This window comes from Planococcus citri, chromosome 5, assembly GCF_950023065.1.
Source record: "Planococcus citri chromosome 5, ihPlaCitr1.1, whole genome shotgun sequence".
NCBI classification, from domain to species: domain Eukaryota; kingdom Metazoa; phylum Arthropoda; class Insecta; order Hemiptera; family Pseudococcidae; genus Planococcus; species Planococcus citri.
The window spans coordinates 4,849,419-4,871,993 of NC_088681.1; the positions used below are offsets into that span (position 1 = coordinate 4,849,419).

Here is a 22,575-nt window from a genome sequence, read left to right on the forward strand (position 1 = left end):
ACACCTCAAAAGTGGCATTTTTGACCAGCTTTTTTCAAAATTAAAAAATCCAAAAAATCAAAAGACAACCGTTTGTGAGAAAATTTTTGAAATTTGTGCGAATCGCTGTATTTCTTCAAGAACTAACCCCCGGATCGCACATTCTACCATTTCCAGCCGTTTTGGGGCGAGAGTGACACCTCAAAAAACCACTTTGGAGATGTCACTCTCAAAATCTGCTCAAGTGTGGATAAACTCGTTAAACAGGTCGAGTGTAATATACAACTCAATTTTTAGCTGCCCAACTTCATATTCACGCCTTCTGGAGCAAATTCAAAATTCTGGAGAAATTGAAAAATTGCGCTGGAGGCTCCAGAACGGCTGGAAATGGTGAAATGTGGATTTGGGTAATTATTATTAGTTTTGGGACTTATTTTGACCATTTTTACTGATCAAGTACGTACTTTAAAAAAAAACATAAATCGCCAAAACAGTCACTTTTGAATTTTCAAAAATTCGCCATAAATCGAAAAATGAACTTGGGCAGCTGAAAATTTGGTTTTGGGAGTTTTAGACTATGCTCTTTACAAAAATCGCGGTCCCGTTCAAATCGGAGTGTGACACCTCAAGAGGTTCCCTTGTTAAGTAGGTAAGTCGACCTAGATATCCATCAATCACTTAATTCATGGCTGGGTAGTTGTATAATTATTATAATTTAAATGCAAGGTAATAATTTGTTTTTATAAAATGCAAATAATGCCATTTACTCGCTAAATTTCTCAGTGATGGAATCGTCAGAATGGCCATTAGCTGGAATTCTTTCTGGAACTGTCGATTTTATGGGCAATTACGACGAATGTTTGGCAATTTCATCCTACAACATTTATGGACGATACTGCTTAGCTAAAGTGGCGTACCATTATTCAGATAATGTACAAAGTGTAGCACTACAGGAACCTGATCAACGAATTTCAGCTTGGAATGCTCTAACTTTAGTAAGCAAAGCAAACTTACGAATATAGTCAGTATAGTCCAGCAGGCAAACAGTTTTCATTCGACTCCCCTCTCCCGGTTTGATTAAATCGCAAAATGGATAACAAATTTTAAACCAGCTGAACCCTTTTTGCTCGTTCGACTGTGGTCTAATCAGTCTCTAAAGTACAGGTACCTAGATACAAAAAATCATTCGCTACCTTTTTTTTAATAGAATGACAAAAATCCTGCTCGAGTCGATAGAAAAAAGTTGACATTCGCTTTATGTGTACCATCTTCATGCACACCAAATGATTTAAATGCATCTCTGAATAGCCTGCTGCGTACAATATTCAAAAATAATGGACTCGATGTGACGGTAAATGTGGATCCTATGTTTTGTAAAACACAGCATGATTTAACTTATCCATTAGGATTTTATGTCGCAGTGTAAGTACCTACCGACTCGTAAATAGCAGACGCGTAAAAATTTCCTCTGTCGTGTTGCTTAATTCATTACCTATAGATACGTAAGATGATTTCCGTCAAATTACTCACTAGAGACGATGACCCTTCATTTTCAGATCGTCCTTCGTAACGTTTTTCTTGTTCGTGATTTGCTTGACTGTATATGATGCTATTATTTCTGATAAATCTGATGATGTGGAAAGTAATGGTACGTATGGCGCAGTTTGACACAAAAACTTCAACTGATTTGATCACAACACAAGGGAAAGTGATTGCATCTGAATATAAGTGGGTCAGATTAAACTGGATCCAGAAATATTTAAATCTGATGTGATTACATCTGGTCAAAGAGTTTAAACAAATTTGATCAGATCAGATCTAGCCAGAAAGATCTGAACGGATCAAATCTGATCTGATCGCATTCCCTTGGTAGGTAGATAAGTACAACATTGTCCATCATACCTACCTACTGTAAATAATATTGTATTATACCTAGGTACATGCGCAGATGAACAGAAAAGATATTTCTTGAAGGAAACATCCAAAAATTTCTCGCTGCTGAGAAACTTTAGAAAATTAAAGCAATATCATCCCAAAGAATACGCAGCGCTACATTTTATGAGAGCCATTAATATTTTATTTACAATTTACGGTCATCGTTTCTTCTACACCCTGAGTTTTCCTTCATCTAATGCTTTTGTAAAAGAAGGAGTAAGTATCCAATTTAATGTGAACCTTATTTTCATGTGATGAAATTCTCAAAATACCTATAATGTTTTCAGTTTTACACCAGCTTAACTATAGTCTTAACACACATGAACGTCGTTATAGACTCTTTTTTCTCCATTAGCGGTTTCTTGACGTTTCAATATGAATTTGAACCTATGAAGAGAGGTGGAATGATCTTCTTGTTTTTCAGTATCCTGTTCAGATGGATGAGGTAAGAAAGTCAGAGAATAATGGACGAAGGACTCATCACGAAAGGCTATAGGCGCTGAAGAGGGATGAAATGGGCTCAAGGAGCTTTCGGTTTAATATTTGCATGGTACATATGTACTAGAGTGGGTACCATCGGGAAACTCTCCCCTTTTCTGAAATTCATGCCCTCCCCATACTGAAATTTATAGTACGAGTATGTTTTTGGTGACGCTGAACTCAAATATGACGTCAGATTTCTGATTGGACCCTGTAAAGGTAAATCGTAATACTAACTTGTCGTCCAAGACAGGACAAGTTAGTATCTGGGTTAAACGTCCCACCCTTCCGAGCCTAAGCTTCGTCAGGTACCTTTAACTGTCTAATACTCAATTATAACTCATTCAATGCACAATGTTTATTGGATGACGTTAAACTATACAGAGTATTAGTTCTATTCTAACTAAATAACTAGAACGGCAGCTTTGTACAAGTTTACAACTTAAGCACTTCTGCATACGATGCGACCAAGACCATAGAAAATCTAATAATGAGGCCACAGACGTCCGAGATGTTCGTCCTGCACTCTGTCCGAACTAATCCGTCCAGAGTGCGCTGCTACGCAGTGCAGCCTCGGCTTTAGGGCATAAAGTTCCCTACTATAGCGAGTAACTTTGGTCCTCGAATACTCTCTACAACCCCACCACTGCCCCCAGCACCTCCCCAAAAAAAGGTAAAAGATGGAAAAATGGTTTCATTCGTCCTCAACGGGGGGGGGGGGGGCGTTGGTTGGTATTCGTATTACCCTCGTGTTAATCGGCCAAGTCACCATTGACAGGTAAATGTACCACTGTGAAGCAATATTTCTTCTAATCTTGTAACAGCTGGCTGGGAAAGATTTATATCAAGTTATGCATTTTGTTAATACATTTTAATTATTTGTTCGTTTTGTACAGAATGGTCTCAGTATTTGGTGTTCTGATGCTATACATCATATACGTATTCCCAAGCACGGGAGATGGTCCACTTTGGAATTACGAAGCGACGAGCGAAGCTAACAGATGCAAGGAATCCTGGTGGGCTGGTTTATTTGCCATCAACAACATTGTCAAAACTGATCAGCTGGTAATTTGAAATTTTCTATTAAAGTACCTACCTATCTATTTGCGGGGTCAACATATCTAGAAAGTGAAATAAGTAAGTAGATAATGGATCACCATTGCGTAATGCATTTCAATATTATTGGTTACTTGTAGTGTGTAACTGCAAGTTGGTACATATCGGTCGATATTCAGTTGGCTATTATTGGAGGAATCTTATTGTACATTTTGTCAAAAAATACAAAAATTGGAATCATTGTAACCATAGCGTCGTTCATCGTTTCTATTGTGGTGACTTTTATTACCGCTTATAAGAATCATTTCTACGGACTTGGGAGAATTTTTTTAAAGTAGGTACATTTCCTTACTTTCTACTACAATCATACTGTCAATAATCAAGAGATAACTAAAATGATGCTTTAAATTTTCAGTACGTATACAGAAGCTAGGAATAACCCAGAGTTCACTGTTTTGTACATTTCACCGTTTACAAGATGTGGACCTTATTTATTCGGATTTATGACCGCCTATGCTGTTAATTTATTGAATAAAAACGAAATCAAATTTACCAACGTAAGTGAAGCTTATAATTTTCAAAATTGTTCGAATAGGTAAGTATGCAACCCATTGCGAACATTTTTGCGCTTAATTTGGTTTCGTTTTCGTGTTTTATTCTCTCCAGAATCGAATGATATGTTTATTTTCATTTCTGTCAATTTCGATTGGCGAAGCGTGTTCATTTTATGGACTTTTGTTCTACGAAATCGACAGAAAATATGACAGATTGGAACACTCCTTGTATGCAGCTTTAAATCATGTGATAGTCATGTCTCCGTACGCTGTAGTGGGCTGTATTTACTTCACTTCAGGATTAGGTATGTATTGCACCCCTCCCTCCCTCCCTCCCTCCCTCCCAATTTAAAAGGTGGAATCCAGGACATTTCAATGACCTACAGTACAGCTGGCAAAAAATGCTGCAGAAGAATTTCAAAGTCGTATCCCTCAACCCCCCCTTACCCCATTAAGTGAAAATGAGTGAACTTGGGACTTATCAAATTGTCTCAAATTTCGCGAAAAATTCAAATGTTTCTACGAAAACGTTTTTGGGCATTTTAAAACAGTTTGAGCCCAAAATTGGGATCGTGATTTTTGGGATTTTTATAAAAAGTCTCCCGTAAGACCTTTCAAAATGGGTTAAACTTTTGCGGGAGATTCGAATATTTCGACGGAAATGTTTTTATAGGCATTTTAAAAGAATTTCGAGCTTGAAATTGAGGTCGTGATTTTTGGTATTTTTGAAAAAAGTACTCTGTGACCGATCAAGGAGGGTTGGAATTTAGAGAGAAATTCGAATATTTTGACGAAAACTTTTTTATGGATCTTAAAAGAATTTTTAGCTTGAAATTGTGGTCACGATTTTCGGGATTAAAGAAAAATGTCCTGTGACCTATCAAAACAGGTGGGAATTCAGAGAGAATTTTGACGAAAATATTTTCGGTGATTTTTAAAGAACTTTGAGCTCAAAATTGGGGGGGGGGTCATGATTTTCGGGGTTTTGACAAAAATCGTCACGCAACCCTATGAAAATGGGTTGAAATTTTGGTAAAAAATCAAATATTTTGACAAAAAAATTTTTGGGGTGTTTAAAAAAAAAATGTTTTAAATTGGGCTCATAATTTTTGGTATTTTTAAAAAAGGTAAAAAATTTGTAGCAAACTTTTTTTGTTATTTTTAAATAATTTTGAGTACAAAATCGAACCATCATTTTGGTGGTTTTTCACGCAATCGGTCAATTTCGACAGAAAAACGAAAATTTCCATCATAACTTTTCTAATGCACTTTGAATAAATTTTGAGGTATTTTGGAGGTTTTTGAAAATGGTGCCGTGAGTCTTATTGAAATGGGTTTAGAATTCGCCAGAAATCCGAATATCTCAACGAATGTTTTTTTTTTTGAAAACTTTTGAATAATTTTCTAGACCAAATTTGGGATGTGTATTTCGAGAATTTTGAAAAAAAAAGTGCCATCATGCGATCTAAAATCGGCTTAAATTTCGGCAGGAAATCCACAATTTGTATGAGAACTATTTGAAAAAAAAAAATTACAATATAGTGCTCAATTGTACAACTGGCACCTAAAGTGTGTACAAGATCCCTCCTCAAATACGTTACCTTTCTGTAATACTCATGGCGGGCTAATAAAATAAAAAACACTGAAACTATCATACTAGTTTATCTTTTGTAGGTATTTTTCTTAATAAAATACTCGAATGGAAAGTATGGATTCCTTTTGGTCGTCTAAGCTATTCAGTTTATTTGATAAACACTGTGATTCAACTGTACCAAATTTCTTCTCAAAAAGAACCGTTCACTTTACCTAGTAGAATAAATTTGGTAAGTACCTACTTAATGTACATAGGTAATTGAGGATATTTTCACATTCTTACGTTTAGATTTCCTTTGATGAGAATTTTTATTATACATTTTTTTAAAGGTGTGGTGGTTCTGGGGCGATGTGATATGGTCTTACTTTTTGGGACTGATTGTTCATTTATTTGTCGAAGCTCCAATTTTAAATTACAGAGCATTAATTAAGAAACAATTATTAAAGTAAGTATAAGCTTCTTTTTGTACTTTAATGTTTGGAAATCGTTCAGAAATTTGTATCTAATGTAGGGGAGAGGGAGGATGTTTTGGACAGTTGCTGGTTTGACAAGTTGGTTTGATTTTTTTTTGACGGGGTTTTCACTATTATGTGGCAATGTCGTACCACAACTGATATTTGATAACATTTATCGGATACCAACTCGTGTGATAAAAATATTTCAGCTTTTGTTTTGAAGTGCTGTTTTTGGAAAAAATTTTTGTCTCACATTTTGAGCTCCTGAAAAATAACCGTGAGGAATTTCGTCAAGAGCCCAAGTAAAATGAAATGTCTGATTCCTTCTTGTCAATAATCACTAATTACCTTTTCGTGAAAAGCTGATACTTTTTTCCCACAGCCAGTTTAAGTAGAAATGGCATAGTGGGGATGTTTTGGACACTGCGATTCAGCTTTATCCGACAAATCCAGGAAAGACTTTTAATGAGTCTGGAATGATAAATGCTAATCAAAAACGATTTGAAGTTGCCTCCTGAAAATATGTCGATTCGAGCAGGCCAGCACTGGCTGAAAAATATGGCATAAAAAAGAAGACTCTTCAACATTGCCTCACTAATATTAAAAACAATACGAGTCTACTGAAATTGTGTGAAATTGTGGACAGATACTGACAATTCATTTCTAATGGATTGAAACTTGGGATTTCCAAAAATCAACATTGAAAAAAACGTATTTTCTCAGCATGTCCAAAACATCCACCTATCGTGTCCTAAACATCACACTGCTGTCCAACACATCCACCCAAAATGGTGTTTTTTCAAAGTCCAATGGTTTGTTCAGTTTGCAACTTAAAATTTTTTCTAGTAAGTCAAAATGTGCGCATTCAGATCCTCTTTCAAATGAGACCAACCCCACCTTTCTAGGCGTTTCCTATTGCTTGCAATTTCAAATCAAAGAAAAGTGTCCAAAACACCCTCCCTCTCCCCTACCTATTGATATCTTAAACATATTGTGTTTTGCAGAATATTTGTGAAGTCGAAACCTGAAGAACAAAATCAAAATCATCAAATGAAAACTTCATGCACGTGAGCTTGATGCTGTGATTGTTTGTTTTCAACTACATATAAGTTACATAATATGTACATATTTATTTTCATGTGATTTATCTTTAGATTTTTGAGTCTTGAATAAGATGCACCCGGGGAAGTCAAAACGTTTTTTCACAATTTCAACTTTGATCAGCTGTTACTCTCGTACTAATGAATCAGTATGGCTGAAATTCGGTATGTAGGTTTCCATAAGGGTTCTCAACCTATGGTGAAAATTTCAGCGCGATTGTCACAGTAGCTTTCGCACAATCGAATAAAATGTAACTTGTTCTGACTTACCCCGCTTTGGGGTAAGTCAGAAAATCTACAAAATTAATTGGCGATATTAGGATTCGACCCTGATCGATGCGCAATATGTCGAATAATATGTTTTTGAGGTCGTAGAATCCGAATCTGGAGTTATTTTTTTGTAGGAGTGTGGGGTGAGGCGTGGGGAGAGGGAAAATTTCAAAATTTTCCTACATTATCATGTAATATGTCGAATAATTATGTTTTCGAGGTCGTAGAATCCGAATCTGGAGTTATTTTTTTGTAGGGGTGGGAGGTGAGCCAAGGGGAGAGAGAGTAAATTACAAATTTTTATATTAATGTGTAATATGTCGATTGATATGTTTTTGAGGTCGTAAATTCGAATCTGGGGTTATTTTTTCGCAGGGGTAGGAGGCGAGGCAAGGGGAGAGGAGAAATTTCAAATTTTGCCTATAATATTGTGTAACATGTTAATTGATATGTGTTCAAGGTCGCAGAATTCAAATCTTGAGCTAGTTTTCAGGGTTGAGTGCTATTCAAGTATCATCGTTTGGGGAGAGGGGGGTTGTGGCCTACTGTGCCCCTTAGAAGTTGGAACAGTAATGAAATGAGCTAACTAATGATTATTTGAAATACCTTCCGCTCAAAAACACGGATGTGTATGAAAATGGCGATTTGTAGAAATTTCCCCCTCCAGCCTATGGCATTTTGGCTGTCATTGTGGTAACTTCAGAAAAACAATTCATCTGACAATTTATTGTAGAGTTCAAAAATGTATTTGTAAAAAATTGAAAAACTCATGTAAGGAGAACAAATAATCATCTTCTGAGAAAACAAAACAAAAAATCCCCAAAACATAGTAACACCACTCCAAAATACACATCTGACATCATCCTGCAGAAAAGAACACATGATATTGCCTGATTGTATAGCATTTTTTTTTTCAAAACATGTTCTGAATTCTTATTTTATATAAAAAACTGTCAACTTCGAACATCGGTGGTATAAGAAAACATTGAGATAAATAAAAACCAAATTTGAAATTTTTTACTTTCCTCATTCTACCAAAAAACCAACTCCAGATTCGAACTGTACAACCTCGAAAACATCAATCGACATATTACACCATAATATAAGAAAAATTTGAAATCCCCCACCCATACGAACCTACGAGCGACTCACCTTCCACCTTCACCACAAAAAATGACTCCGGATTTGAATTCTACGACCTCGAAAACATATTATTCGACATATTACACAATAATGTAGGCAAAATTTGAAATATTCCCTCTCCCCACGCCTCACCCCCCTCACTCCTACAAAAAATAACTCCAAATTCGGATTCTACGACCTTGAAAACATATTATTCGACATATTACACAATAATGTGTGAAAAATTTGAAATTTTTTTCTCCCCACGCCTCACCCCCCACTCCTACAAAAAAAATAACTGCAGATTCGGATTCTACGACCTCAAAAACATATCAATCGACATATTACACAATAATGTAGGAAACATTTGGAATTCTCCCCTCCTCACGCCTCACCCCCCACTCCTACAAAAAAAATAACTCCAGATTCTGATTCTACGACCTCGAAAACATATCATTCTACGTATTACACATCGATGAAGTCGAATCCTGATTATCAATGTTCACTTTTCTGACTTACCCCATAGCACTAATTTAGTGGGTAAGTCAGAAAAAGCGATATAAATAATGAATAATTTAAAATTTAAAAAAATTGAATACTTGGGGTTTTACATTATTGTTTTAGGAATACTTTCACTTATAATATCACTTTTACTGATCATTTCTTCTGAGGTAAAAAGCAGTTTGAAAAACACTGGTTACAATTTGAAATCAAATTCAAAACAGCAACTAAAAAAGAACCAATCAAAAGCCTGTAAAATGAAACTGGGTCGCGAAATTTTTTATGCTGTGATGAAGTAGGGGTAGTACCCTCAAGTTACCCCTGGGTAGCGCTTCGGCAGATGTAAGCCTCTAAGAGCTAGAGCAGTTTTTCTGACTCACCCCCAATTCTGACTTCCCCCGGTGCACCTTACATCAAATTAAATTGAATTGAAATAAAATAGATCAAATCGAACCAAAATGAAATAAATTGAACCACATATTAGGGGAATCAATAGGCTATCAAGGATACCATTCTTGAAACTAGAAAACTTTTTTGGAACACAGTGGTGCAAATTTTTTTGATCATTGTTGCCAATTTCAAAAATCAAAAATTCAAAATCATTCATAAATTTTTGGATATTTTTCTCAAATTTTTGAAATTAGTTATAATGACTAAAAAATCGGCACTAACTCGTTTCAGAATGTTTCCCCAGTTTCAGGAATGATATCTTTCTGTATTTTGACTAATTTGTAAGTAAGTAGATAAATTAACGAGAAATATTTATGGGAAAAAAATTCAAAACGCAAATTTATCCAAAAATAGGTAATTTGCAATTTTTTTGAAACGCTCTGTAGAACCCTAAAAGTAGCCTTAGATCATAAGTTCATGATGGTGCTGCTAGATAAGTCGACGCTGAATCTGAAATATTTTCATTTGGGACTGGGCCATTTGTCTCAAAACAGGTTGGGTAGCGACAGGAGCGAAAAAACACGATGTTTTCGAATGTTCTTCCTCTTTGAGAACCCATTTCTCTTCTTCACGGGCACTTCCGCAGCTAAAAATTTTTCTGAGCAACTTTCAACTCAAATAAAGGTATCTGTGCTGAATTTGGTCTAAATCCGCCCTCCTTTTTTGATTTGGTGGAGGGGGGGAAGAGAGAGGATCTACCCTAATGTACCAGGAACGGGCGAAATTCATTCATCAGGTTATCGCCACGTCCTAGAACATCTATGAATTAAAAATCACTATTGGTAACAATACGGAGAAGAGTAGAGGTCTCAAATTTGTACCATCGAGTTTTTGGATCATTGTACCTATGTTGTATAGCATCATTTTTGACCAGCTAATGTGAAATTCAAATTCGCCATTTTTGATCTCCTGGCCAGCTAAACGTTTTGTACAAAAATTCACCTGGGATTACGTATACCTACGTTGATGAAAATTTCGATGATGAATAATACCTAGTTTGGTGAAATTGTCAACTCGAATGGAAAACTTGGCGTCGGTATGTTGATATGTACACTTTTGCATTGATGCGTTCATTTTTCATCTTTCATTTGCCGGAGAAAACGATGGATGGCAGTTTTTTTTGAAAAATTACTCTACCTATCTCGTACCTATTTATGTGACCAGTAACCAGTACTCTCTACCCATATCATCTCGGTATACCTATAGCTAAGCTACTCAGTACCTATCCATTATCATACCTAGCTACCTAGCTACCTATCTGGAGCTAAAGGCTATAGTATAGCGGGGAGAATTCAATCGATAAGACGAATATGATGAGACGACGAAAAGAGTAGGTAGGTACTGGCGTAGCGGCGAATCTACAGCATGCAGTACAACGCAACGCAAGCGCCTTTCTTGTTGCACTTTCGTGAAGTTTACGACGATAATGCGCTGAAGAAAGAAAAATTTATTAACCTGTGGTTTCAGGAATGAGGAGTACTAATTTCATGCTGATGTTATATCATTGTTTACAAGTTTTATATTAATGCCAACCATTAATGCCGCGTAAGTATCAAATTAACTGTCTAAAAATTTATATTATACGTACCACCGTACGAGTACGAGTATTTTTTCCAAGCTCGAATTTCCCATTAATATTGATTATATACGCGAGAACTTGTTGCGTTTTTACCAAGGTGTATAGTTACCTTTACCTAGGTATTGTAGGTATTTATCGCAGATTTAGGCGAGATTTGATTTGATCGATTGTTTTTTTGTATTTCGGGCTTTTTATTCAACCGATCGAATTCTCGACTGAATTTGATACGCGATGAATGTAAGGTACATTTCAATTCAGCTTACGTTAGGTGCGTTTTGACGAAGCAAAAAGCAGAAAAAAAAACGAATTGATATGTCAAGTATCCTTATTCTTAGATATACTTTTTTGCGAGCTTTGTTATCAGTCGGTATTCGTACTCGGTTGATATTTTTTCGGTCAACTTTTAGCCAAGAGAGTGTAGATATCGTACTTACTTATTTTGAAACCCTTATTCTTTTTTTTCAAGGTTTCGCAAGTACTTAAATCTTACTTTTTGGCTGAAAATTACGAAAGAATTTTGTTTTTTCGAGAGCTGCGCCGTTTGCTAGAATTGTCAACATCTTACTTTCTTCCAAATTCTTATCTAAAATTCACTTTTTTCCAAAAGTTGTCCCATCTCTATTTTACCCGAAATTGTTACTCTCGATTTATGTATGTACGAAATTGCCAAAAATCCTTATTTTTTGTCAAAAACAGTCCTGAAGTCTCACTTTTCAATCAAAAAGTTACGAAATAGTCCAATTAACAATAATTATTCTGCAAAAATTGTCGAAGTTTAGCAATCAATTTTTTTTGTAATTTTTTCCGGATTGAAATGTTTGGCTCACGTTTTGTAAACTTCATTGGTTATTTTTTCAAGCTTTTTTTGTTTGCGAAATTCATTTTTTTTTGTTTTGAAAACAATTGAGTTCGAGTTCTGAAACTATCAACTGAAGAGTTTCCCAAAATCATAGGGAGCGGAGCCCCCAAAACCTTGGTGCAAATGTACAAAATCAAAATCAAATGGGCTGTTGTACGATGTACATTTTCATATGTTTTCCAAAGCACTTTTTCATTTCGTAGACCCCCCCCCCCAACCAATCTTGTGATATGATTTATTCGGTTTTGGTGAGCACTGAATACAATGTTAAGTACATATTAGCTTGTATGTACCTACATATTTTTGAATCGGTGCCAGCGACGCCTTCATTGGCTGCCATAATTTCGTCAAAATGTTTTTAAGTTTTGTTTTGTTCGATGTAATAGTTTTTGAAAAACAATTCAACGAAGAACAATTTTCACGTTTCAGAAATTCATGTTCAGAGTTTTTTCATCGATAGATGTTAGCTACTGACAAGGGAACCTCTTGAGGTGTCACACTCCGATTTGACCGGGATCGTGATTTTTGCAAAGAGCATAGTCTAAAACCCCCAAAACCAAATTTTCAGCTGCCCAAGTTCAATTTTCGATTTTTGGCGAATTTTTGAAAATTCAAAATTGCCCGTTTTTGGCGATTTCTGCTTCTTTTTTCAAAGTACATACTTGATCAATAAAAATGGTCAAAATAAGTCCCAAAACTAATATTACTTACCCAAATCCAAATTTTACCATTTTCAACCATTCGTGAGCCTCTAGCAAGATTTTTCAATTTCTCCAGAATTTTAAATTTGCTCCAGAAGGCGTGAATATGAAGTTGGGCAGCTAAAAATCGAGTTGTATATTACACTCGACCTGTTTAACGAGTTTATCCACATTTGAGCCGACGAATTTGAGAGTGACACCTCAAAAGTGGCTTTTTGACCAGCTTTTTTTAAAAATTAAAAAAAAGTCGTAGCAGTCTGCCGCTACGTAAGAGCCAAATTTTTGTGCCAGAAACATTGAGGGTTCTTGAACTACTCGCACCCTCGCTCTCGCTCCGGTGCTTCGCCTGTGTTTTGCTCCCCCCTCGGGCTTCGCCCAGCTCTCTTCTTCCTCCTGCAAAAAGTATGGTAACAAACCTGTCTTGACCCTGAAATAGGTCAAATGGGGTTGAAACCTGCAATAACCACTCATGGGGCACCCTCCCATTGTACTCTGAAAATTTGGACCTTCTAGATCAATTTTAGGGGGGGGGGTCAAAAATTGGGGTCAAATGTGGTTTTTCCCACCTTAATCGGGGTGGGGATGACCTAGGAAGCTGAAATTTGGATATGTTGATCACAATGGAAGTACTGACCAATGGTATGATTTTGGACCCTTTACATCTATTTGGGGTCATATTATGCCCCTCCAAAAAAATCACCTTTCTGTAATTTTCAACTTTGACCCTTCAAACGGCGGGGATCAATTCTAGGTCCTAAAAGAACCCTATTCCCTAAGTTTGAGTTGATTTTATCGATTAGAGCCGGTTGCCGGTCATAAAATGTAAAAATCTCGATCGTGTTGAAACTTATAAATAAATATATTTCATGGTAGGGGGCTAAAATCGTCATGAGAGTCTATTTTACTCACAAGGGACCTTTTAGAGACGATGGAACTCGAAATTTTGAAATTTTAAAAATTTTTCTTTGAATTGGTTTTTTTCCAAATTTTTGAAAATTGAGGGGCTCACCGCAACCCGAATTTTTTGAAAATGGAAAAAATAAAAAATAGGGAATTATTTTCTAACCAAAGGACACCACTTTGTGGGGTTGGAAGGAGGAAAGACTAAAAACAACCAATCTTAGGACATCTCACATAATATACGAATTTCAGCTATTGTGGGGGGGTCAGCTTGGTTTTCATGAGAGGGGGCTAAAATCGCCATCAGAGGCTTTTTTACTCAAAAAGGACCTTCTAGAGATGATGGAACTCGAGATTTTGAAATTTCGAAAATTTTTCTTTGAATTAGGTTTTTTTCAAATTTTTGAAAATTGAGGGGCCCACCGCAGCCCGAATTTTTTGAAAATGGAAAAAATAAAAAGTAGGGAATTATTTTTTCACCCGAGGTCACCACTTTAGGGGGTGGGAGCGGAAAAAATCGCACATTTTTTTTTTATCATGTAGTTAAGGACCACCCTATTGCCCCCATACATTACGCAGCCCATGACATTTCGCTGACTTTTTGCGGACCAACATTGGTTTGCACTAGCAGAGGCGCGCTTGATTTTTTCCATGTGTTCTCAAAGCAGCTCACTGCTGGGCCATGAAAAGAAGGTACCTACATATCGCACCTCGGGAGTAATAAGGTCACATCTCAAAAAAAATAGATTTTGATGTTTTTGCATTTTTGGGGTTTCTATGACCCTCCTCAACCAAAAATTACACTTTGAGTTGGGTACATTATCTAGATCTTGTAAAAAACGCAAATGGCCTAACTCAAAATCTCAACAACATTGCAAGTTGTTTGGAGTTATAAGGGTACATCACAAAAAACTCCACCTTTTTTGAGCAAATTTCGTACATACAAAGTGTTAACAAATAGTTTTGATTGTTTTAAATGTTTGTCAGTTAGAAATAGTCACAAGGAGTGCATTTTTTATTGGTTTGTACCAAATGGAAATTTTTTTTTAAATTGATCACTTTTCAGAAAAATGAATGTGCACATATCATGAAATTTTAGTTTTTTGAGAAAAACTCAAAAACTTAGCACTCCAGAAAAAAACTAACGACACATACGTCGATTGGAAATTTAATTCTCTACAACTTTGTTATCATGAAATTTTTTTTGGACGCTTCCTTTCGCCTCCACATCAACTTTAATGAAAGGTTATAACTCAAAATGTTTTCCAAACATTGAAATATTTCCTCTTTAAGATTTTATTTTTCAAAGTGTTCTTATGCTAAATGAAGGTAGGATACCAGATCTTTAAAATGAGGTGCTATTCATTCCTCAGAATTAATTATAAGTTGTTAAAAATAATGAATCAAGTTTTAAAAAAAAAGAAAATCACTCTTCTGTAAAATTTCACTTTTTTGAGATGTGACCTTATTACTCCCGAGGTGCGATATATATTCCATCAGGTTGGAGAAAGACTTATATTTAGTCTTTTCAAAAAAATGTTTTCATTCACTTCCAGAGAGGTGAGGAACTCGAATAGCTCGTGAATGTAGCGCCAAGTTCATAAAATCGGATAATGCAGGTCTTTAGTGGTATTCTGCCTCATATATACCTATTAGTTACCTATAGTCGGGGAGCTGGTGGCAGTTCAATCCAACCGACAATATATAAAGCTAGGGACCATTTTAAAGGTACGAAATATTTCCGGGCGTGATAATTTTGTGAACCTGTCACTCTCTACCCTGTCCCTGTGGGGGGGGGGGGGGGTGCAGCAGGCCCACAAAATTGGGGAAAATTTTGAAAAAACGAACTGTCAGATATATGCGGCAGACGTGTTCGAAAGTTTTTGTATTGCTTAATAGGTCATAAAAATACTTACCTGCCACTCTGCAACGTGTCGCTTCATGTGGTTAAGGGGGGGGGGGGTTCAAAATTTCCAAAAAAAATTAATTTTTGAACCCGAAGAGCTTTTGGGTTGATATTCACCTGGTAGACGGGTACTATCGAGAAACTTTGGTGTGGAAAGTTTCAGACCCCCAGACCCCCTCCTTTTTGAGAAACCCCCCTTTTTTGGAATTGCAATAAAAATTATTTTCTCAGCCCCATGAAAACCGATTTCTTTGATTTTTTGGTATGTTGTGAACATTTATGAGAGGTATCCTCACAAAAATTTTCTACCCCCTCTTCTCATATTTACCCCTTAAATGGCGTTTTTTAAACTTTTTTTATGCTTTTTAACTATGAAAATTGCGAGATACAATTTTAGAAACACGTTTTTTGGATGTATTTTTAATCCCTAAACATCATAATTTTTTTTTCGAAATTTTTGTGTTGGTGCGCTGTGGTGAAAAATTCGAAAAATGTGTTCTAGAGGGGGTAAAATGAAAATTTTGGGAGAAATAACTATTAACGAGTAAGGTGTTGTTTCCGCATGATTCGATACCACTGAGCACGAATATGACGTCAGATTTTCTGCTACACTCATCTACCCCCTCCAGAGCCTTCAGTCCCCCACCTCAATTTTTACCATTTTCGAAATAAAGTTACTTTTATGATATTGGTGTCATTTTCAAATGATTCGAACCTCCAGCAACCCGAATATTAAGTCCGATTTTGTGCTACTTTCATCTAGCCCCTTCCAGGAGCTCCATTCCTCCCCCCTCAATTTCTGCTATTTCTAAAATAGCACTATTCTCATGATATTGGTATCGATTACGTATCCTGCTCAGACGGAATCTGATTCCACTGCGCCTTCTAGTAGTGATAATTACAACAATAATGATATATAATGATAGTTTATAACAATAATGCTATTGCAACTGAACAGGACTGCTTATAACATATAGAGCAAGCAAATAGCGGTTAAAAAAAAAAAAAATTGGCACATAAATTTTTTCTTCGGGAATGTGTTCAGATAAACCCCCTGAACTACCAAAAAATAACCCGAACCTCCCAACCCTGGAGCTAATTTTTTTTTAGGGGGCTAAAACCGGTTCCGATTTACGTTTTTTGCGATTTACTCCGAAAATATTAGGTTTACGAGAAAAACTACCATGAGTAAAAATGTTCCCCTTCAAATGCTCGACAATTTGATACTAGACTCGATACCCACCCCTCAAGAGGGGTGTCTGAAAAAAGGGGTGGAAAGAGTGGGTGTTTGAAAAAAAGTCAGTCCAATAAATTGATCAAAGTTACCACTTAATATCATTCGTTTTCGCTCAAATTTTTTTTACAAAGTCTACTCACCCAACTATTAATCCCACTACCATTGATTGGTCTTCATCTCTCCCGGGGGGGTTGGTGGGGGATGCTTGGTTTTTCAAGTAACACACAACTGAATCATATATTTGAAAAACGAATCTGGACATGAAATATATCGAATAGTATGTTTCTGAGGTCGCTGAGTACGAATACCAACTTATTTTCTGGGTCCAATTCCTCAAAGCCCCTATGTGCCCCAAAAAGGGGTTAAAATTTTGAAAAATCGAGAAAAGTCGAGTGATATATCGAATGGTATGTTTTCGAGGTCGCTGAGTACGAATATGAACTTATTTTTTGTGTCCCACCCCCCAATGTCCCTCTGGGCCCCAACAAGGGGGACAAAATTTCAAAAAATCATCAAAAATTCGACTGATATATCAAAATGGAATGTTTTTGAGGTCGCCAAGCGCAAATATGAACTCACTTTTGGGTCCCACCCCACAATGTCCCGCTGTGCCCCAAAAAAGGGCCAAATTTCCAAAAATTATGAAAAGTCGAGTGATAAATATATCGAATGGTGTGTTTTCGGGATTCTATTTTGAAATATTCTATCAATTTCTCAGTTTTTCCAGAAAAAAAATGACATTATAAAATGATTAATTTCATTTAAATTCCCCTTAAAAATATAATTCGAGTGGCACGTAAGTACTAAGTACCTAGACAAAATTTAAAAATAGAAATTACATGGTTGGATGATTATACATTTTATTCCAATGAAATTCGACAACACAGTAAAAGTTCTAGTTCCATTTTATTTTCTATTGAAAAATAATCAAAACATGGTAGGTGAGTGAGCGTTTTAAAGCAAAATCTTGAGATGTAAAATGTTTTCTTTGCAAAATGAGCGTTCAAACTTTTTGAACAGCGATCCCAATAATACCTTGGTAATGCGAGTAGCTCTACTTACATCTCCCCTCCTCATCCCGCCGAAAGTTAGTCCAATCAGTATTTTTGAGATGAATTTTCAGAATTTTTTCTAAAATAATGGTGTGAATCTCTAAAGAAAAAGATCACACTATATTTTTTCGTCAACTTTTTTGGGGCTGAGAACCATTGTGCTTTGGATATGTTCAGCGATCTTGAAAACATACTATTCGATATACTTACTCGTATTTACACTATGTTCAACGACTTTTCAAAATTTTATCCTATTTAGAAGGCCGTAAAGGAGTTTTGAGGAACTATAAGCAGAAATCAAGTTCATATATGAACTTATTTTTCGGGTCCAACCTCACAATGTCCCTCTTTGCTCCAAAAAACCGGCCAAATTTAGAAAAATCATGAAAAGTCGAATGATAAGTATATCGAATGGTATGCTTTCGAGGTCGCTGAATACGAATATTATTCCTACTCAGCGACCTCGAAAACATACCATTCAATATATCACTCGACTTTCCACGATTTTTGGAAATTTGGCCTTTTTTTTGGGGCACAGCGGGACATTGTGGGGTGGGACCCAAAAGTAAGTTCATATTTGCGCTTGGCGACCTCAAAAACATTCCATTTGATATATCACTCGACTTTTTGATGATTTTTTGAAATTTTGGCCCCCTTGTTGGGGCCCAGAGGGACATTGGGGGGTGGGACACAAAAAATAAGTTCATATTCGTACTCAGCGACCTCGAAAACATACCATTCGATATATCACTCGACTTTTCACGATTTTTCAAAATTTTAACCCCTTTTTGGGGCACAGAGGGGCTTTGAGGAGTTGAAATTGAAAATAAGTTCGTATTCGTACTCAGCGACCTCAAAAACATATTATTCGATATATTGCATGTCCAGATTCGTTTTTCAAATATATGATTCAGTTGTGTGTTACTTGAAAAACCAAGCATCCCCCACCAACCCCCAGGGAGAGATGAAGACCAATCAATGGTAGTGGGATTAATAGTTGGGTGAGTAGACTTTGTAAAAAAAATTTGAGCGAAAACGAATGATAATTGGACTGACTTTTTTTCAAACACCCACTCTTTCCACCCCTTTTTTCAGACACCCCTCTTGAGGGGTGGGTATCGAGTCTAGTATCAAATTTTCGAGCATTTGAAGGGGAACATTTTTACTCATGGTAGTTTTTCTCGTAAACCTAATATTTTCGGAGTAAATCGCAAAAAACGTAAATCGGAACCGGTTTTAGCCCCCTAAAAAAAAATTAGCTCCAGGGTTGGGAGGTTCGGGTTATTTTTTGGTAGTTCAGGGGGTTTATCTGAACACATTCCCGAAGAAAAAATTTATGTGCCAATTTTTTCCTTTTTGCCCTCGCTTTTTTACGTTATTTTCCTGCTCTACTTACATTATAACATCTGAATGCATTTTTTCTGTACCCAGGTCCTCAATTCTAGGTGCAAATGGAGATCGACCAACGAACGTCAGCAACTAGAAATGACCGAAGTACCTAATTTACGAGTGTATGATTTCGCTCATCCAACACCAGTATCTCTTCAAGAATTGTCAGCCATCGCCGTTAGTCTCCAAATATGGCGCCGTCGAATGGAAAAATACCGTCAGAGTGGTACGTTGACTACACTTCGTCCAAAAAAAGAACGTATCTCGTTGAAAACTGAGCTGCCCGATTTACCCTCCAAGATTTATAAGACTATCGAAGCGTATTTCACCCAATTCGGACGTTCGCTGGAGATTTGGCTCAACTACCATCTTTTCACAGTTTATGTCCGTTATTATGAGCATAAGAACCTTGTTTTGAACGACTTCGATGATTTCGTTTGCGATTATCTGGGGAAAATTCATTATGTTAGAACTGCCGAACGTATTATGCGTTGCGATCGAATTCACGTCGATGAAAAATTCATCATCGCTTGTATTTGTTTTTTCGAAGACGATATTAGAAGACTCTGGCCGTCAGTGTGTTCAAGAATGCAATCGGATGGTGATAATAGAGAATTTCAGCCGAAAATGGAGCGGTTAAACATGCACTTGAAATATATTCACTTTTACTCATGTCCACAACTGTATTACTGGGTTAAATGTTTTAATGCTCACTCGGGTAATATAACCTTAGCATCCTGGTTAGATAAGCCCAACTATTTAGAAACGGAAATGTTCAATGAGCACCGGTGTAGTATTCGACTTTCATTGGAGTATTTTTGGGATCGCCAGCCTCTCGAATTAAAAATGCATAGAGCTATTGAACTTCACGACAATGATATGGTTTGTTTTATTAGTGTCATTCTACCAAAATTGGATGATCAACAGCTGGATGAATTTGTCAAGAAGCGCGGTCGACATTTGATGTGTAAGCTGTTGGATTACGATCGGTTTGTTGAAGGCGTCGTTCTGACAATTTGGTTCTACATAAGAAACATAATGAATGAAAAATCTTTCGCTGGCATGATAGCGGAAATGTTGGAAGTGAATTACAATTGCCCCCGCAAAATGAAAGATAACCATGAGGATGACGATGAAGGTGACGTTGCGGATGACGATGAAGAAGACTCTGAAGATGACGATGAGGACATGGCTGAAACCAACGATGAGCATAACCATAACATTGAGTCAGACGATGACTTCGACGAAGACAGCAGAATGGAGGATTACGATAGCATTGACGAATATGAATATCCGATCGAAATGTCACGCGATGAAGATGACGATAGCTACGTCTCTAGCTTCGGTGCCAACCGTTGGAAAGGAGTAATTGACTTGATGGAGAGCGACCGGGTTAACGTTTACAATTGTGAACCTAGAAAGTGGGACTCGTACTTGCATTTTTGTCGCAAAATATGGAACTACACTCCGCATAATTTGAAACGATCGATTATTAAAGGTATCTCAGTTGACAGTAGATTGTTGGGAAAGTCGCATGCTACTGGTAATATTAATTCAAGACAGATCAACATCGAGCTATTAGTACTTATTCTACAATGCGCATCTTTGGAAGAGAGAATGTCATTTTGGCAGAATTGCTGGCCTCTTTTAATTGCAGCAGCTCGAGGCGACGATTTGCAACGAATTGCAGCCCTGTGCTTTGAAAACGAACATCAGATCAATGAATTCAAGCAAAACATCATAGGCTCCAGCGAACATATGCGTATATTTTGTTTTCAATTATTGCGTAATGGCGAGTATTTCGACTGTTTGGCCGAGTTGGTGAGTTTTGTTTGGCCCGAAGTGCAAAACGCGAGGAATTTCAAGCAGCAAATTCTTCGAGAGTGTTTTCTCAACACTCGTTCTAAATTCGAAGCCAACATTGTTCTTTACCATAAAAAATTCAATGATTTTATCGCCGATGCGTTCGACAGCGTTGATTTATCGACCGAGTTCAAAACTCAACTAATTTTGTCATCAGCGATACAGAATACCTTATGGCGACTTATTTACCGAGGAAGAGTTTCTGTGCAACAGGTTTTGGAATTTATGGGCACCTTCGTTGCGACGGAAGAAACTTTAGGACTGCTCAAATGGAATATGATTGGTATTGTGAAAGCGTATGTGAATACTAATTCACTAGAACGTGAATATCTATCAAACAGACCAGATATCAAATCGATTTTATTATGGTGCTTGGGAAGGGAAGAGGATTTTTTTGACAACTAACGATTTGTTTTGAATGTTGATGGATCAGGATTCAAGCTATTTCAATCGTATTCAAACGATTAGGTAGATGTATTGCTTGAATTTTTTTTCCAATTTTAGAATGAGAGTTTTGAAATAAACTTCAGTCGCAGTTCTCTAATTTTTCAACATTTGCATCGAACAAATATTTCAAAACGAGTTTTTGTCGTTTTTTTTTTCTCCATGTGTAAGGTTTATATTCAACATGTTTCACAATTTGTTGTATGTATTTATTTTGTATTTCAGTTAACCTTATTTGTGTTATTTTTGTTTTTTTTTTTTAAACAATTTTTACAATATATGTATGAAGATAATCTGTAATTCGTTCGTCATCAAGTTTCGTAAATTTGCGAGTAAATTTTAAATCCTTTCAGAGACTTTATGTTTTCATAATATTTTGCATCATTTCAATGTGTCAGCTTACGTGAATTATTTTACTTGACAATATTTAGAGTTGAAATTTTTATATTTCAGGTACCTATATGATTTTATCTCGTTTGAGTTATTTTATTTTTCCAGCACTCTCATTCGTGATTAGTTTAGTTTTAGTGTTTTAAATACTTGGGAAGTGTTGATAATTCATTTCAATTTCGTTGGTTGTAATTTTCATGAAATTGAAACACTTTGTACATGTTTTTTGTTTTTGTTTTTTTTTTTGTTAATTTAGTAGGTACTCTTACTCGATGATTCAAATGTTTCCTGATGATATTCATAGATTTTTTGAGAACATATGATTGATAGATCAATCTTTAGCTTTAAGAAAAGTTGATTTTTGAAATACACATATGTATTTTCATGAAATCGTGTACGAGTTTTCTCATTTATTAAGAGATGATCCTTTTTGAACATTTCATTTGTGTGAAAAACTGTCAACCAATCTGTATTATTGGTCAAATACATATATTATAAAGTTCTTGTGTATCTTGTCATCGGTATGATGAATCAGCTTCGCATGTGAAGATGTCTGCGATTTTCCTAACATGTCAAATGATGTGAAAATACTCGAATTAATTATTAAAAATGCTAAAAATTACCTTAAATCAACAAAACTCCAGTAAAATCAGCCGCAAATGCATGGAATGGTGTTGGAAACGTTTTAAAATTATCTGAAAATATTTTTAAAAATGAGAAGGATTGAAAATCAGCAAAATTTGGATGATAATTGTGAAA

At 36.2% G+C, this 22,575-nt stretch overlaps 2 protein-coding genes across 3 annotated transcripts in view; both read left to right on the forward strand.

Annotated features, from left to right (window-relative positions):
• LOC135848475 (nose resistant to fluoxetine protein 6-like) overlaps positions 1 to 9,489 on the forward strand; it is a 34,463-nt gene extending 24,974 nt beyond the window's left edge. The window contains exons 2-13 of one of the 2 annotated variants that reach the window (XM_065368387.1): positions 763 to 974; positions 1,187 to 1,401; positions 1,536 to 1,627; positions 1,916 to 2,130; positions 2,202 to 2,359; positions 3,291 to 3,459; positions 3,591 to 3,784; positions 3,866 to 4,007; positions 4,117 to 4,309; positions 5,679 to 5,827; positions 5,928 to 6,043; positions 7,058 to 9,489. In XM_065368387.1, coding sequence (XP_065224459.1) covers positions 763 to 974; positions 1,187 to 1,401; positions 1,536 to 1,627; positions 1,916 to 2,130; positions 2,202 to 2,359; positions 3,291 to 3,459; positions 3,591 to 3,784; positions 3,866 to 4,007; positions 4,117 to 4,309; positions 5,679 to 5,827; positions 5,928 to 6,043; positions 7,058 to 7,124 — 1,922 coding nt within the window. In that variant the 3' untranslated portion in view covers positions 7,125 to 9,489. The remainder of the gene's footprint in view (positions 1 to 762; positions 975 to 1,186; positions 1,402 to 1,535; positions 1,628 to 1,915; positions 2,131 to 2,201; positions 2,360 to 3,290; positions 3,460 to 3,590; positions 3,785 to 3,865; positions 4,008 to 4,116; positions 4,310 to 5,678; positions 5,828 to 5,927; positions 6,044 to 7,057) is intronic. The other variant, XM_065368388.1, reaches the window with a different exon arrangement.
• A 1,390-nt stretch (positions 9,490 to 10,879) lies between these two features.
• LOC135847725 (uncharacterized) lies at positions 10,880 to 22,318 on the forward strand. Its single transcript, XM_065367392.1, has 2 exons — positions 10,880 to 11,041; positions 19,162 to 22,318. Exon 2 carries the CDS (start codon positions 19,216 to 19,218, stop codon positions 21,385 to 21,387), a length of 2,172 nt encoding a protein of 723 aa, XP_065223464.1. The 5' UTR covers positions 10,880 to 11,041; positions 19,162 to 19,215; the 3' UTR covers positions 21,388 to 22,318.
• Positions 22,319 to 22,575: the final 257 nt, after the last annotated feature.